Source organism: Dysidea avara, chromosome 12 (assembly GCF_963678975.1).
Source record: "Dysidea avara chromosome 12, odDysAvar1.4, whole genome shotgun sequence".
NCBI classification, from domain to species: domain Eukaryota; kingdom Metazoa; phylum Porifera; class Demospongiae; order Dictyoceratida; family Dysideidae; genus Dysidea; species Dysidea avara.
Window position 1 is genome coordinate 26082467 of NC_089283.1, and position 18498 is coordinate 26100964.

General features: G+C 40.1%; 1 protein-coding gene across 2 annotated transcripts in view; it reads left to right on the top strand.

Annotated features, from left to right (window-relative positions):
• Positions 1 to 18498, top strand: part of LOC136240310 (cytosolic carboxypeptidase 2-like) — a 34293-nt gene that overhangs the window by 428 nt on the left and 15367 nt on the right. Inside the window, exons 3-21 of one of the 2 annotated variants that reach the window (XM_066031257.1) lie at positions 172 to 598; positions 650 to 771; positions 815 to 1070; positions 1310 to 1437; positions 1546 to 1641; positions 1689 to 1778; positions 1826 to 1895; positions 1942 to 1983; positions 2035 to 2097; positions 4060 to 4185; positions 4240 to 4385; positions 4434 to 4515; positions 5072 to 5164; positions 5211 to 5294; positions 5345 to 5527; positions 6109 to 6156; positions 6202 to 6259; positions 6306 to 6407; positions 6453 to 6530. In XM_066031257.1, coding sequence (XP_065887329.1) covers positions 172 to 598; positions 650 to 771; positions 815 to 1070; positions 1310 to 1437; positions 1546 to 1641; positions 1689 to 1778; positions 1826 to 1895; positions 1942 to 1983; positions 2035 to 2097; positions 4060 to 4185; positions 4240 to 4385; positions 4434 to 4515; positions 5072 to 5164; positions 5211 to 5294; positions 5345 to 5527; positions 6109 to 6156; positions 6202 to 6259; positions 6306 to 6407; positions 6453 to 6530 — 2294 coding nt within the window. Of the gene's footprint in view, positions 1 to 171; positions 599 to 649; positions 772 to 814; positions 1071 to 1309; positions 1438 to 1471; positions 1642 to 1688; positions 1779 to 1825; positions 1896 to 1941; positions 1984 to 2034; positions 2098 to 4059; positions 4186 to 4239; positions 4386 to 4433; positions 4516 to 5071; positions 5165 to 5210; positions 5295 to 5344; positions 5528 to 6108; positions 6157 to 6201; positions 6260 to 6305; positions 6408 to 6452; positions 6531 to 18498 lie in introns of both variants that reach the window. The other variant, XM_066031255.1, reaches the window with a different exon arrangement.

Here is an 18498-nt window from a genome sequence, read left to right on the forward strand (position 1 = left end):
TTAGCTATGTTTGGAACTTACTTGACATGGTCACAATAATGAGGTGGTCTTATTGATGTACACCTTAGCTACTTGACATGGTCATTATAATGAGGTGGTCTTATTAATGTACACCTTAGCTACTTGACATGGTCACTGTAATGAGGATATTATTAATTATTCTTGTTGCAGGCCTGCAGAGGTGTTATGTCTACCGTTACATCATCATTTCATCACAACCTCACCAAGCACACGAGAGCAATTCTATACACTAGAGGAACACATAGTATCCCCTAAGATACGTAGTCCAGATGGACTAGGTACTACAGTCTATACTAACATGCCAGGACCTCATGCATACTTCACACACGCACGTCCGGGAGCATCACGTGGACTTAAACCACACCCACCTCGTGGTCCTGATGATATTGCATTGTCATTTGAGTCTCGCTTTGAAAGTGGTAATCTTGCTAAAGCCATACAAGTGGGTCGCTGGGACTACGAGCTGTTGCTAAGACCAGACCTGTACACAGGTAAGCACACTCAATGGTACTTCTTCAGTGTTGGCAACATGAGAGCTGGACAAGTGTACCGCTTCACTATCATTAATTTCTATAAGGTAAAAACTGGTAGTTTGTGTCAACTGAATATTTCATTGCCTGGTGTTTAGTCCAGCAGTTTGTATGGTCAAGCATTACGTCCCCTTCGTTACTCTGTGAGAGATGCAGAGATAAACAATGTTGGATGGAAGAGATGTGGCCGTGCCATAAAATATTTCAAGACAAACATAAAGTATGTAATTGTAATGATGTCATAGTAAATGATGTCATTACAGGAGGAAGGGTACAAAGGATTGTTACTATTATGCCATGACATGGTCATGTGATTTCCCCTACTCCAATGATACATGCTACTTTGCTCACTGCTACCCGTTCACTTATTCTGACTTACTAAAACATCTTGACCAGCTATCAGCTGATACTGACCGTGCCCCGTTCTGTAAATGGCGTACATTATGTCATACAATAGCTGGTAATCCAGTTCCCCTGGTAACCATAACATCAAGTTCTGCTTCACTACAAGAGTCTAAGGTGATGTGTATGTAAACCAGTTGTAAACTTGTTTGACTGTTGCCCAGTAAAATTGTACACATGAACCTGGACACTTGAGGATACCTACATAATCCAGACACTTAGTTAAGGTCCCAAAGTATCCCTTAGTAAACTGACCTGGACACCTTGATAATCAGGACACCTTGATAATCAGGACACTGGTCCCAAGGTGTATACGGGTTCCGCTGCTGTTGTGTATTACTATAACTGGTCTGTAGCTGAAGAGAGCCGTGGTCTTAACAGCAAGGGTTCACCCAGGAGAGACCAATAGCAGTTGGATGATGAAAGGATTACTTGATTACCTTACTAGTGATTCACCTGATGCCATGGTAACAGTAGTTACTAGGTGATTGATTGAGATGTTTATGCTGTTGCCATAGCTACTACGAGACATGTTTGTTTTCAAGATAATCCCCATGTTAAACCCAGATGGTGTTGTTATTGGCAATTATAGATGTTCACTGGCCGGCCGTGACCTCAATCGTAACTATAAGGATACTCTAAAAGATGCCTACCCTACTGTCTGGCATTGTAAAGATATGGTGAAGAAGTGGGTGTGGTGGTTGCCATAGTGATGTACATTATTATGTTTCACAGGTTGGTAGCTGAACGTGAGATTGTAGTATTCTGTGATCTCCATGGACACAGCCGTAAAATGAATGTATTCATTTATGGGTGTGAAAACAAGTAAGTATTTCCTATTAGAGAGCCCCACAAGTCATCCATACTGCTAGTAACAACCCAGTGTTGCGTTTGAAGGAGAGAGTATTCCCTGCTATGTTTTCTCGGAATGCTCCCAACAAGGTTTGATTTCATTGGCTATAATGTATATCACATTACCGTTGTGTAGTTCTGTTATAAGAGCTCACGTTTTAAGGTACAGAAGAGCAAGGTGAGACCTGTAGTGATTGTGTGTCATAGAGTGTGACACTGTTGCACACAGGAAGGTACAGGCCGTATCGTCATGTGGGGTAACATGGGCATCACTAATAGCTACACAATGGAGGTGAGGGTTGTTGCTAAGGAGATGTGTGATATCATCACCCCCATTTGTACATGTGTGTCAGGTATCCCAGGATGCCTTAATAAAACCCGACTGCTGTATTAGAGTATTTTCACTTGCCTCACTGACATAGAGCAGTAAAACTAGTGCTTGACAACAAGTCTTGTCATAGTACATCTCCTTGGTGTAAAGATTTATTGCACACTTTAGATGACTCCATTAAGTCACTGGGGTATTCCCCTGGCATGGGCATAGCTAAACAGTTGAGGCAGACTTTGCAATGCTTTCTCTTGATCCATGAAACACAGATACTCTAGTGTGCATGCCCCTTGCCCCCAACCAGGAAATTTTTGAAAATTTAGTTGTTACAAGTTTAATTTTAGTCATGCTATAGCAATTGGAAAGAATGTGTATATTAGCTGTAGCCCGGACCTTGACTCTGGCTGAGAAGTACAAGTATAACTATTATCAAGAGTTAACTCTTGCTACCATAGATTCCCTAAAATTTCGGCATCTCTAAATATTCGGCACTCCCCGTGCTTTGAACGCAATGTGCTCTAAATTTCGGCAAGCGCAGGAAAGTTTCTAATTATAAGCACACAAATTTTTTGGCACTTGGAGTACTAGTTGACGAAGATCTCTTGAGTACTGACGATTCCCAGTGACCTCACACAATATGCTACCTCGATGCTGGATGGAGCACCAAGTGTGAAATTGTTCAGGGAATGTACCCAATGATGTCATCGTGTGACACCATGACTATTGCAAAACGATCTTCGTTTCTGTTCACAGAATATATTCTCTCCTGGCCCTACATTTCCTTGTAACATGATATAACCTCAGATAACCCTTTGTTAAGCCATGGAACACCTCATGCAGCATCTGGTAGCGAGATTTATCACGAGATAGTTTAATAATATTATTGATTGTGGTTTCTATTTGTTATTACTTGTTGAAATCCTTAATATTGCATCTGGGTGATTGTATTCAAAAGTGATGTAGTAATGACAATGACCAACCCTCCTAGATAATGTAGGCAATCATAATATATAGCGCTGTGGCCAAGTGAGTCTTGTGGTATCGCCAGCTCCGTCTCGAGGCATTCCTGTTGGTCCCTGTAGAAAGAATCCAGAAAGTAAGCAGTAAACGGATCGTAAATAACATAGCCATGAAGAGTGCAGACTGTATTAGGGATAGATCCCTAAAAATTCGACAATAGCACCAGGTTGGTACATTTTTTCCTAATTGTTTGGCCAGACACGAGCAGAATTAATTTGTTTCTGCCGAATTTTTAGGGAATCTACGGTGTTATCATGAGGAATTATTATCTGGAGCTACTGTGGAGTGTAATCACACTGCAAAATATTAGGGGTATGCTCCCCAGAGAAGGTAGAGGTTGAATTTGAGACCGATTTCAGCTGTCTAACAATAGGTCCTAACTGGTTCAATAGAAGAAGTTAATACATTATAGGGTGTTGTTATGATCTGGTGTGGGCAGCTGCAGATAGCTGGTTTCCAGTCCAGGTTATTGTGATGGTAGGGCTAGCTTGAATCATGACATAGCTACTGTGGGGTGTAATCACACTGCAAAACATTGGGGGGTAAGTTCCCCAGAGAAATTTTTGTAAGGTAGATCATCTGATGTTGAATTTGAGAGCGATTTCAGTTGTCTATTTAAGAGATCAGTTTCTGATTACCTGAGGGGCTGTCTCTGATGGACTCTTACTGATATATGGTGAACTACATAACATAAATTGTTGTAAACTTTGCTGATGCAAGCAGAACATCCCATGTCAGCTTTTCAATTCAGTCACCATATTTGGTGAACAACTTCCTCACCTTCCTATGTGACTATGCCCCTGCCTGGTACTGCCTCAGGGTATAAGTACAATAGTACCAACCACATATTTGTAATGTATATATGTGTAGTCAGTGTATATAAGTACTGTGTTCTAATATGTTCAGGCAACATTTTGTGGCTCGTCACTTGGTAAACTAAATGGTTTACACTTCACGTCTTCCGACTTGGAGATGATGGGATATCATTTCTGTGACACTCTATTAGACTACTGTGATCCCGACCAAACCAAGGTGGGCATTATCTAGAAGTGTTGAGTGAATTAATTAGGGATGGTCTGATGTTAGGTGAATCTAATTATGAGAGAATTAGAAGATGAAAGACGAGAACTGATTCGATCACGTATGGCAGCGTTGGGTCGGGTTATTCCAGATGGGGTGGACCCATTAGATGTTCCTATTGATTCTGAACTAGAAAGTGACATGGAGACCAGGTGGGTGTGTTGTTTACATGTTACTATGGTGATTGAGGTGTGTCTTAGTGATGGTGGTAGTGACAGTTCAGTGTCAGATGGTCCCCCTGTGCACATGGCATCAGTTGAGATGAAGTCTAACAGGAAGAAGGTAATTGACAGGCATGGAGCATGTAGGAGGGAGGCACTAATTAAAAGTGATACCCTCATCAGTTAATCTCTTGGGAAGTGGTGCAAGTGTTCAGTGAAAAATTGACGTTCATTTTACTAATTACTCTTACAGCACAGCTTCAGGCTATACTGTAATTGGCCCCTCAAGCTTGAGGGGTAGGTATCGAGCTAACAAAATTTCAAAGATGACTGGCCATATTTCATCTTTCAAGACAATTTTCTGTTCAAATATCTCCATAAAATTCAGTAATTCTAAAATTAGTAAATCCATAAATTATAGACTCCATAAAATTCCGTAATTTTCGTTACATATTTTCAATCGTCAAATTTCATCTTTCAAACTGCACAAATTTCAGGCAATATTTCATCTTTCAGATATAATTTCAGAGGTGATCTACAAAATTTCAGGTCGTTGCCTACCCCTCGCTCAAGCTGGTTATGTGACAAGGTTATATCAACAGTGAGTAGTCCACTGGTTCATTGTAAATACACAATGACCCCCACACAGCCCATGACTTCTGCTCCATTTTTCTCAGGTAAAGAAGAGACGTTCTCGTAAGGAGCACAGTAACCATGGCAACAGAGAGAAGTACCAACTTCACTTGACACACAAACCTGTTGTTACCAAGGTGACATGTAGTGGTTTATGTAAAGTTATCTCATTGACTGTTTTAGTCAGCTGTACATCCTGCTCCAATTGTTACCTTAGTAACTCAATCTAAGGAGTCTAGTTACAAGCCACGTGGTCCTTCAGTGGAGGTGAACTTGTCTGTAATTAGTGACCACCTAAGGATCATGTAATCTTGTAGATACGTAGCACCTCACTAGAGGGATCGCATGCACCACCAGCCACTCCCACAAATGCTGCAACGGGTCTGGAGAAGAGCTCCAGTGAGGCAGGGCTAACATCTGTACCATCTGTCACTTTCCGAAACAGAAATGGGGGAATACCCATATTCACCCAGGAGCGTATCGAGGAGCGACAGCGCAAGGTAGACATCTTCAATCTCTTCATGAAGTCCAGATTGTGTAGTACTGTATTGTGTAGTACTGTATTGTGTAGTACTGTATGGTGTAGTACTGTATGGTGTAGTACTGTATTGTGTAGTACTGTATTGTGTAGTACTGTATGTGTAGTACTGTATGGTGTAGTACTGTATGGTGTAGTACTGTATGGTGTAGTACTGTATGGTGTAGTACTGTATGGTGTAGTACTGTATGGTGTAGTACTGTATTGTGTAGTACTGTATTGTGTAGTACTGTATGGTGTAGTACTGTATGGTGTAGTACTGTATGGTTACCCCTATGATGTCATACTGTTGGCACATGATGTTATAGTAATACAGTGGTCCCTCCATTATACAAACTCATTGGGCTCAGATAATGGTCTGATAAACAAAGCCTATTCATCTATATACAGAGTTCAGTTAACAAATTCTAATAGAACACACACTTTAGACAAAATACTCTAATAGAACAGTCACTTCTACAGTTTGAATAACAGAAAGTTCATTGGTCGGATAATGGAGGAACCGCTATAATGTGAGTTGACGTGATATGATGTCACACACAGAAAAGTGGTTCCAGTACTTCCATCATGTTGGACTCATCAATTCATCAGGTTAGGATATCCCAAGTATCCTATAATATCATGATAACAGTCTAGTTGGTAGCTATAGAAACAACACATGATCGTGGCATTAATCAGGGGTCACTACACAAAGGTATCATATCATAGTATGGCTTCACTGTTGATGTGTGTCATAACAGATTGCCAGAATAATCTGACCAATCGGAGTACTGATGGTATGACAACGTTGCCTAGTAACCATGTGAGCAAGCCACAGCTAGGAGCTGAGCAGCTGCAACAAGGTAATGGGTATGGCTTGTATTACAATGTTTAGCCAATCACTGCAGGATCTCAAGGTGGGAGGGGTTCGTTTACATCACAATATGTAGCCAATCACCTGCAAGATCTGATTGCTAGTCCCAGTGGTATGTTGGTACAAACCAAACAGTATTATTATGGGAACATAACCATCTTGTATATAGCCTTCACCAATATTTTGTTGGCATTGTTTTCTACACCATCAGAAATGACATGTTTCCTTAGCAACAGTTGAGGTGATGTGTTAAAATATGTGCTGACTGCTTTGATTGGTTCTGCCAGAAGTTTGGCAGTGTCTATCAAACAGTAAGGTAGTACAGTTTAAGTTGGGATCCCCCCAAAAGTGACGTATGCTGTCTACAACGGCGCTTATCCTAGAGACAGTCATCTTAAGCAACAAATATCACCTTTACTTACTTAGTCCATCCTACAACAAGTGCAGTATTAAAATCAAGAAAACACTTACAGGCAGTTAGATAATGAATTTTAATTTTTTTTAAATTGCTGAAACTCAAATTTTTGTCTGCCTTCCCGCCTGACCACAGTCGTAAGACTGGAGGCCTGACGAAGCAGTGTATGGCTACCATTTTATGCCACAATAAACTCATCAGTGGCATCTGCCTTTTGAGGTTCTGAAAAGTGTGTGCCCTCTGTGCCTTGTCTTTACTTTTATCTTCAGTCAAGCTGGTTGTCTTCTTCTTGATGCGATGAAACCATATCAATGTGTTAATTTGCCATATCATACAGTACGATAGTACTGTATAGTAGGAGTAGGCATGGCCCACGAAATAATATCACCCGAAAACCAGCCTCGATTTTCCTTGACGACGATGAGGTAGTATTGGTTAGGTAAAACTAAGTCCAAACAAGCGTTCAGATCGACTCGAAACGCTTTCAAGCACAACAAGCATTTACAATCTTCAAGTAAACAAAGCGTATGGTCCTGATTGTATACCTCCTTTTATCCTTAAAAACTGTGCTGAAGAAATAGTCCGGTAGAATAAGTGGCTTTTTTGGCTGAACCATGCAATATGGTCTATAGTTTATTTTATGTCACAAAATATTTCTCCATACTATGGACTACTCAAAACCACCTGCTGGACCTCCGTCAGCATTGGGAAAATTGGGATATTAACTCAAGAAATTCTAGTATTTTGGTCATTCCATGCTAAATTATCGAAGAAATTAAAATGTTAACCCACTCTTCAAATTTCTTCAAAATAGGCACAAAGACAGTGCATCATGCATGAGTCAGTCATACACCAAGTTTTATTTGATATTTCCTTTCATCACATTCTGTGTTATGCCTGTTTGCTTTACTAGTATTTTATAGAATTTGTGATTGCGCAATACTTCTAATATAATGCAACCTATCCATCTGGATCACTGCATAATAAGGTCGCCTGATTTAAACTGACTATTGTAACAGTCTCCTAATTGTGTCATTTGTGTACACAGTGACTTTAACATGTGTAATGCAACCACCTCCTTAATAAGGCAGGCCTGGGAGAGGTGACTGGAATGAGCAAGTTCACTATTACTTTTATGCTGAGCGATTAAGTGAATTTATACTAGTGTTGCAGCGTGGGCTACTATTAATGGCACTTGTCAACTGAGCAATAACGGCACTACTAACTTATTTCGTGTCTAAGTGGTAACCAACGAATATACACGCATGCATACAATAAAGTAATATGATTGGCTACAGTTCATGTCAGTTATAAATATCCTGAGTTAGTATATGTCAGTGTTACATAGGTATAATATTATTGAGCCTTGGGCCTTGCCTCTTATTCCCATACCAATAGTATCCACTTGGGAAAAGTGGAGAACATTTCTTAACTCTAGACTGGTGAACTCTTATTTTATCTTCTTGTGAGAAATAAACCTTGACTACCTCAACATCCGGATCATTCTTTGAAATAACCCTGTATGGTCCATACCAAGGCCGAGACAATTTTCTTTTAGGTCCAGATTCTTCTTGAGGAAAGTGTACCAGCACCATATCCCCAACTGTAAATGGTGTAGATGCTGCAGACTTGTCATACTGTTCCTTGTATTTTGTCTGAGCTTTCTGTATTGATACTGCTGCTAGTTCTTGAGCATGTTTCAATGACAAAGTTAATTCTCTTCGGTAGTCAGTAATGTCAACTTAACCATTGGGTGAGGTTGGTAACAGTGATGCCTCTGTGGGTGATCTGCAATCAAACCCATATAACAGATACGATGGTTTCTCTCCTGTAGACTGATGAGGAGTATTACGGTAAACCCACAAAATTTCGGGAATATGTTTGTCCCATTGCATACCAAACTTCTCAACATGTTTCTTAAGGATAGCTATTAATGTACGGTTAAATCTCTCGACCATCCCGTCACATTGTGGGTGGTATGCTGTTGTATTGAGCTTCATGATGCCTAAGAAATTGCAAACGTCTGTCATCAGGTAAGACAACAAGTTGGTGCCACGATCTGACAGGAGTGCCTCTGGGACACCAAACAAGGGCACAATTTTATCAGCTAGGAGACAAGCAATTCGAATTGCCTTCTGATCTGGGGCTGGGTAGACCATGGGCCACTTAGTCAGGAAGTCTTGGAAGACTATTGCAAACTTGTTCCCACTCTCAGTCTTGGGTAATTCTAGAACAACTACCCCAATAATCTGGAAGGGTCTCTGAACAGGGATAGGATGTAGTAGTGGCTTGGACTTCCTTCCTCCCCCTGTAGCTGTTGCACACTGTGGACAACCACAACAGTACTTGTATACATCAGTGTACATTCCTTCCCACCACCATGAACGACTGAGTGCAGCATACGAATGACTCACGGCAAAATGACCTGCCATTCCACCACTGTGGTTCTTCTCCAGAATACCTTTCTGAAGTTGTTTGGGGACCACTGTTCGCTTCTTCCCACTGTTCTTAGGATCTACATAATACAAGATATTGTCAACAAGTACAAATTGACTACCTTGAAGTGCAAGCTTCTTGGCTTTTCGATCATCTGATGGTAGTATACCATCCTCCAAAAAGTTTATGATCTTCATAACATCAGGATCTCTACATTGTTCACTTGCAAAATCAGTTAATTGATCACTCTGAGGTCCTTTTGACAACAGATCAGCTATACCCGTGTTGGTTGACTCAGCTGTAGACCTATTTCTCACTACTGAAATCTGCATTTCTCCTTCTCCTATTCCTTCAGGAGGGGAGGGATTGCGAGGATTCCTGGATAATGCATCAGCATTAGAGTTATCTTTACCAGCTCTGTGGGTAATAACAACTGTTCCCACCCCACTATTATAAACCTTTGTCCACCAGCCAGCATGTTTTCCACTGGGACTGGGGGTGCCCAAGACAGCCTTGACTGCACTGTGGTCAGTTCTAACTTCAACATCATGACCATACAAATAAGCATGAAAGTGACTTACTGCCCAGACAACACCTAGGGTTTCCAGGTCTGTGATGCTGTAGTTCTTCTCTGGTGCTGACAATGCTCTGCTTGCAAAAGCTATGGGATGTATCTGTCCATCCTCCTTGATCTGAGACAACACTGCTCCTAGGCCCCTGACACTAGCATCTGTTTCCAGTATGAAACTATGATCAAAATCTGGATACACTAATACTGGTGCACTGATCAGCTTCTCTCTTAACTCATCAAAAGCAGCTTGACATTCTATTGTCCGTACAAAATCTACATTCTTACGTGTCAGAGCATGCAAAGGTTGAGCTATATTGGCAAACTGTTTTATAAATCTACAGTAATAAGAAGCCAAGCCCAGAAACTGTCTAAGTTCCTTAATGTTCTGTGGTGTTGGGTAGTCCTTCACAGCAGCAACTCTGTCTGTGTTAGGCTTCAATCCAGCTGGAGTAATGACATGACCAAGGTACATGACTTCTTGTTGAACAAACTTACACTTGGATGGCTTCAGCTTCAATCCGGCCTCAATGATTCTATCCAGTACTAGTTGTAAATGAGTGAGGTGTTCATCCAGAGTACGTGAAAATATTAACACATCATCCAGGTAAACAGCAATAAATGAGGGGCCATCCTCTGGATTCAATCCAGCAAGTACTCGTTCTATCAAACGATGAAATGCTGAAGGTGCATTACACAGCCCGAATGGCATAACTCAGAACTCGTACAATCCACTGTGTGTAATAAAGACTGTCTTCTCTTGAGAATCAGGGTGTACTTCAATCTGCCAGTAACCCGAGGCTAGATCTAAGGTTGAGAAGTAACAAGACTGTCCTAATTGATCCAGCAAATCGTCAATTCTAGGAAGAGGAAATGTATCCTTCTTTGTTACAGAGTTCAGGGCACGATAGTCCACACAGAATCTAAGGGTTCCGTCTTTCTTCCTGACTAACACAATGGGACTGGCCCAAGGACTAATAGATGGTTGAACAACACCCATCTCTTCCATCAGTTTGAGCTGGTGTTGAACTTCATTGCGTACAGCAAATGGTACTCTGCGTACTGGCTGCTTCTTGGGAATGGCATCACCAGTGTCAATCTTAAATTGTACAAGATCAGTTCTACCCTGTTCTGTCTCACTAAGAGCAAATGCTTCATGGTGTTCTAACAACAAATTACGCACCTTCTGCTGATCATCTGTGCTTTATCCCACAATACTGTGTGATAGTAATTCCATAAGCTTCTCACCCCTCTCTGGCACAGTAACAGTCTGAACAGCCATCACTTGAACTGCTGACTTCTTCCACTTGCCATCCTTGTGAGGCTCAAATTCTTCAACATGTCCTACCTCAGTGTCAGCATCCAACTTGACTGTGTAACCACCATTGTTTGTCATAGTAATGTAAGCATAACCATCTTCATCTGGTACAATCACAGCAAAGTCTAATTCCAGTCCAGTCTCAGCTCTGAAACTCTTACTAGTTTCTAGTAACACAGGTTGGTCACTCAGTACATTCTCTACCTGTACCCTAGCAAAAGCTGTCTGCTGAGGAAGACATCGAGTAACTTGTACAAGTTTGACTCTTACCATTGGAACAACTACTGACGATTGACGGTTTGTGCTCTGTGACTTATGACTTCCTCTCCACACTTCCACATTGGGATGATATCGAGTTGCCGGCATACAACTTTGGAGAGTAACAACTGGTCTTTGGCGTCTATCTTAATGTATACTGGAGTAGTCATGTCCTTGCCCTGAAATGAAATTTTCAGATCCATCTTACTATCAAGAGTAAACACTTTGCCATCATAGTTATGTGGAACTGTGTCAGGTTTGTGAAAGTTCCTCTTCTTAAGTCTGGCCTATGTAGCCACTAACTTGAATAATCTGCCACCGATTATAGTAATGTCTGCTCCAGTGTCAACTACACCATACATGCATGGGTACACCTTGTATTGCTACCTTGACACACCGTGGACCTGTACCAACATGTACTGCATTTACACCATCTTCTTCCCTACTTTCTGTTGCCATCATTCCCTTGCCATGTGCAATACGAAAGGTACGTTCCAGCTGTCTTATAAACTCACTGACATTCTCTGTTGTGCCTTGACGCAAGTGCTGAAACTCTTGGGCTGCCATGGTACGATTGCCATGTTCTAGTCTGCTCTGTAGGACCTTTGCTGCCTCTTGCCAGCCTACTTTGTCACTGTCCTCTAGCAAATTCCACTCTTGAAGAGCTTGACCCTTGAGATGCCCTGCCAACTGAATTAAAGTTTCTTCTGAAGTCCATCCATTCCAATTCGACGCTCGCTGTAAGGAGGGTAGCCATTCATCTGAAGTTACCTCGGGGTTTTCCCCAGTGAAGTACTCGATGGGCGGTGCCTTGCCACATCACCCTCTATTGACATCATGTGATTGGGTATTCGATTGCGCAGTGGGCGGTTTTGCTCGTACCCATGCCTGATACGGAATCGACATAACAGCCTTACTGTTAAAGCTTCGGAGCTCAAACTCCCGACACAAAATTGTTGTGAACTGGTTAACAACAAGACGTGTTCAATTACAAAATCGGGGTGCCTGTTCAGTAGAAACCTCGACTTCAATTTCGCCATTGGAATTGTATGGTGATATTGAAGTCGAGATTTCTACTGAACAAGCAGCCCGATTTTGTAATTGAACACGTCTTGTTGTTAACCAGTTCACAACAATGTTGTGTCGAGAGTTTGAGCTCTGAAGCTTTAACAGTAAGGCTGTTATGTCGATGTCAGTATCAGGCATGGGTACGAGCAAAACCGCCCTCTTAACGAATTTTCTCTCTAAATATCTCGCTAGAAAGCTTTTAAAAACATTAGCAACTAATTCTAAACCTTCGTTAATACACAAGAATACCTCATAGGGCTGCTTTTTCACATTTTGTCCAGTCAACTCCTATATTTATACGCCCAGTTTTATTTATGTTCCGTATACTTCGAGTATGCGCAAATCACAAATTCCCCTATAAGCGTGGACTGTTGGCAAAGTTTCTTTTCGAGTTGTTCATTGGTTCGACGCGCTTCGCGCAGTGCACTGCGTAACTCGAGAACGTCGTCTCCATTATTAACTGGAGACCGAGTGTCGTGTATGGAACATGAAAATACATTATTATCAATGAATGATTCATGGCAAGAAGAAATAACGCTTACTGGTGAAAGTGGGTTGGAACTTGACTTTCCGGATTCTCGAATAACTCCGGACTCATCAACTAAAAATATTCTGCTGCCATTCTTGCTTTCGTCATCCAGCTGAACAATGACTTGCACGTTCCTGGGCTCGTGTCCCAACTCTAACAGTCTTCCTTCAATTGGTTGGCGGGTTTCTGTCACTGAAGCTCCACTCGGTAAGTCCAGTAGCGTAGCTAATTCAAATATTTGGTCAGCAACTATCTTAGAGTTCAAGGGATACGTTTTCCCTGTCGGAAACATGGTTCCAACGTCCTCCACTATTTCCACATCTCCTGAGTGCGGTTCAGAGTAGTTGCCTCCCTCGACCATAGCCAAATTAGCTCGCAAATTAGACTTTCTTTGAGTTACCACGTTAAAATTAGTTCAGGGCTCGGTAGGACCTCCAATGTTGCTATTAACGGCACTTGTCAACAGAGCAATAACCGCACAGCTAACTTTATTTCGAGTCTAAGTGGTAACCAACGAACATACACGCATGCATACAATAAAGTGATTTGATTGGCTACAGTTCATGTCAGTTATAAATATCCTGAGTTAGTATATGTCAGTGTTACATAGGTATAATATTATTGAGTCTTATTACACTAGTTAACTTAATGTAATCTCATTAACTAAATGGTTTTAGATATAAGTAAATTGTCTAAGTTCTGTATTCAACATCAGCTTGACTTTCTACTTTAAATAGAGCACATGCAAAGTAGTAAATGATGGGATCCATTCCAAAATAGCCAAGCTGCAGACAGAATAGCCAATTTGTACCGCATATGTGTGTGTATACAACAGGCTGTTGCTGACCCCAATATATGCTGTTGATAAATGTCAATAGAGGAAATCATTAGTGGAGCAAATAGGTGGCAGCAGAAAAGACTTTTAAGTGTAATTTTGTTTATGCAATATAATGTGATGGATGCTCTTATAGGCTGGATTTGTGTCTTCCACACGCAATTCCCAATTGTATGAATAACTTTGTTTCTGAAATTTTTCTTCCTCCAATGCTCTACAGTATTTTATGGCTCACAGCTGACAAAATTTCAATCAATAACTTATTCAAATCTAAATTAAGTTATGAATTATTAAAGTAGTAATTTATGGTGTGTAGAAGACTTTTCTTGCAAATTTGGTCACAAAATGGCTGGTACGTTGAACACTTTTAAAGTTCTCTCTTGCATGCCAAATTGTAAGGTTACCAAATTCTCATGCAGGAGGAGCAGCATTAAAGTGTAGGAGAGTAGCACACCTTAAAAACACACACACGTATGTATGACTGTGTGCTACCTCTTAATCAATATTTTTTATGACATTGATTGTACAGTAAATAGATCATCACATGTCCTTTGTACTGAAGTTATGTCTGTTGTCACCCACTTCTGCTCAATCACTTCTGTCTGTACCTTTTGTTGTTACTTTCACTGAAATGGCCATCGAATCATATTCTTTTATATAGCTAGAGGCTCTCACAACACTATTCTTGACACCTTAAGACTCCACTATACTGTTCTTAATGGAAAGTTGTCCTGATCTTAGAGGCATCAGAACAGTATTGTGAGATCCTCTATTATATAAAATATAACTAGAGGCTCTCACAATACTATTCTGAGACCCCACTATGCTGTTTTTATTGGAAAGTTGTCCTGATCTCAGAGGCTTTATTGTATGTGTGTTTATGCAAATGGAACCTTAGACAAATAATATTCTGGTTATCACAGTGTCCACATTTCAGGGTATATACGTAGGGGATACAAGAGGCAGCTACTGTACTGCATGGATACCACATAAGTTGCCCCAAATAAGGTATAACTTCCATTATTTCTTGAAAATAAGCTAAGTTAGCTAGATGATAGTAGGACAGGTGTGAAGAATCTAAACACCAGGCAGTTAATAAGCATAGATGGAGAACGCACATATGCTATTCACTGTATAGTGAGTGTTTTGTGACATACTATGCAAGTACGTATATAGAAGTACTAGTTATTGAGCTTACATTTGATGATCTACATACATGTACATTTAACTTCTTTACATATAAAACTCAAATTCTATCAGCACCAATGTTATTTAACATATTGTAATACTGCACCTGATAAATTGTTTGTACTTCATGGACTTTAGCTGGAGAAAGGGTGTATTAACTGAGCTTTTCCACACCGTCCAGCAAAACCAAATAGAAGCAAATCATTATCACCGAGACACCTGATTCTATCATAATGATTTAGAAGTATTCAACAGGAAAAGGCCAGAATTAAATTTCCTACCACAAAACTGTGTTTGTTCTCTCAAGTCTAAAAGTAATGGTAACCATTATAGTATGGCTTAAGCTGAAACAAACATTTTTTTAAAATAAGCAGACTAAAGATAGTCAAGAGAGCAAATGTGACTGGGCCTGTGAATACAGGGCATGTGAGCACATAAAATTTGTCTACTTTTTGAACTTTAATTGCCCATAACTTTATGTACCAATGTGCTATAGCTTTGAAAATTTAAGCAGGTATTAAACAATTGATTGGCTTCATAATACAAGTAGCAGAATGCAAATATTTTACTCCAATACTGAGATACGTCCTGCTGTGTGACAGGGTGTAGTTTGTGCCCGCAGGGCCTATGACAATTATTGAGACATACGTAACTACGGTATGCATAATGATGCTTTCAGAGGTTTATGGGACTATTTAATTATTCAGTTTTTTTTTCTGACATCAATTGTAATACCTCAAATTTGTTAAATGGTCAGATTATCAAACAATTTTGGGTAAAACTGAAACCCACAGAAGCTATTTTGTGAAATTTGTATGGTTGCTATGCAGCTAATTAAACTTTGGTTGCTATGGCAAAATGCCCAAGGCTGACACCTGTCCAGCAGGTGGGATATTGTTTTAGGTATACAAAACAATCCAAAAGTGCATTAAAATAAACTATAGACCATTTTGCAAACTTCACCCTGCTGTCTACCAGACTAAAATCTCTCCTGTGTTGAAAGTAACATTTATAGTCATGCATAACAGGTAATCTCCCAACCGACTGGCTAACATCCAACATATGTGACTGAATTTTGGAAAGCCGTTGATATACGCACAACAGTACTTTTGTAATAAAATGCATTTAAAAACTATGGGTAAAAAATGCAAGCTCCAGAAAAACAATTATGCAAGTTTTTATCGCCTTGCTGGTGGGCGAATTAAGCCGCCAATGGATAAATCCTGGGCATCATCGTGTTCGCCTGTCCATAGGGAGTACAAAAATCTTTGTTTCATCTCCATACACGAAACAGTTCCAAAGTTACAGACGTTTGTTTACGTTGCAGTGATGAAAGAATTTACCAACGATCGTTATTCAGTGAATTTTCCTTCCTTCTCGAATAAAGAAGCATGTCTGGGGGAAAAATATACCTTGGTGGATGCACAAATTCATAGCAAACACAATGAGCCAAGATTCAATTCCATACGTCATTGTATCAGTAAGTTATGATGGTTTATGTAAGCGCCTGTAGATTCTTTTATCGATAGCTTCTGTACATATCAAATTATTTGCTCGTCCGGCTGTCTAGTGCTGTATTTCCAACGCTGCTTAACTTATGAAGCTGAAACTTAGCTAGTCCATTCCTCTGTCCCTGTAGAAAACAAAGAACAAATAAAATGCATTTTGACAATTGTGCGGATATTGACAGTTTTCTAAAATTAGGTCACATATATCTAATTCACAAAAAAGGAAGATGTGATGATGCCTCCATCTCCCTGTCATCAATTGCTCTAAAGTACTTGAACACATCATGAACCAACTAAACAGTAATAATGTTCTGGTAGAGAGTCAACATGGCTTCCGAGCAAATCATTCCTGTGTCACACAGCTACTAACACTAACAGAGAACATATGGATCATATGAAACAAATTGACATTATATTCCTAGACTTTGCTAATGCTTTTGATACAGGACGACTTCTCACCAAGCTTCAACACTTATGGAATTCAAAATAACACATACAGTTGGATAAATGCGTGGCTTTCTAACTGTACCCAATGAGTACTCCTTGATGGTGTAACATCTAGCCTGTATCCATAACATCTGGTGTCCCACAGGGTACAGTACTTGGCCCGCTCATTTCCTGCTTTATATCAATGACATCATCACTTCTAAGAATATTTGCTGATTACTGCCTGTTGTACAGAATTATTAATACACCAGAAGACACCGCTATACTGCAGCAAGACCTGGATCAAATTTCTAGTTGGGTAGCAACCTGGCAGCAGCTTAGACTGTACTAATTTGATGTAATAGACCAATTCATCATCATTACACTTTAAACCATTGTGTCCTCAAACAAACTGATAGTCACTCATATCTTGGAGTCATGCTAGACAAGACATTGTCATGGTCAAAACATATATCAAACATTGCTAAAATACTTCAAATACTTTAAACTTACTAAAACGTAACTTAAGTGACTATTCACTGAATGTTAAGGCATCAGCTTATCTATCAATGGTACGACCTCAGATGGAGTACGCTTCAGTTATTTGGGATTCATATTGTAACAGCGATAGAGATAAATTAGAATCAATTCAGTGAAGAGTTGCTATGTGGGTTTTAAGTGATTATAGTAGAACTAGTTCAGTATCATTAATGTTACATCAGTTATCTTGGCCTACCTTACAAATCCGATGGAACATCTAAAGATTACAACTATTTCACAAGATTTTTCATCATCAAACATCCCTGTCAATTCCAACTTACTACTTATCTGTAACAAGAGACACACAACACGATCACCCTTGATCACCCTTATCATTTCATTCTCCCACCTGTATCAACCACATCACATCTACAATCATTTTTTTCGAAGAACAATCAAAGAGTGGAACAATTTACCCACATCTATTCTAGGCAAAACTGACTATGACACAATTTGCATCTATAATTCTACATGTGTGTGCTGTTCCTTTTTCTTTTCCTGGGAATTTACCAGCTGTGTTGACTGCCCAGTTACCAGCTGTGTTGACTGCCCAGTTACCAGCTGTGTTGACTGCCCAGTTACCAGCTGTGTTGACTGCCCAGTTACCAGCTGTGTTGACTGCCCAGTAAATAAATAAACATAGCTGACAACGAAGCGTAATGAATACTTCACTTTTCAGATGATAATTGATATAACTGGGGTGCACAGCACCATTTCTTTCTTTTGGTATGCATGGATTGCAGAGGTGCTTTTCAAACAGTTCTTGATTCGAAATGCTGTGTAACGGGTGACAATGGATACTTCACTTTTCAGACGATAATTGATATTGCTGGGGCACGTGGTGCCATTTCAGATGTGGTATGTATGGGTTCACCAGTCATAATAATTATTTACAAAAAAAAGTTAACAAACAAGTACACAAAAAAAATTGGAATTGTCAACTAGAGTAGGGACCATAGCACATCGATAAAAAGTACTGAAACAAGCTGGA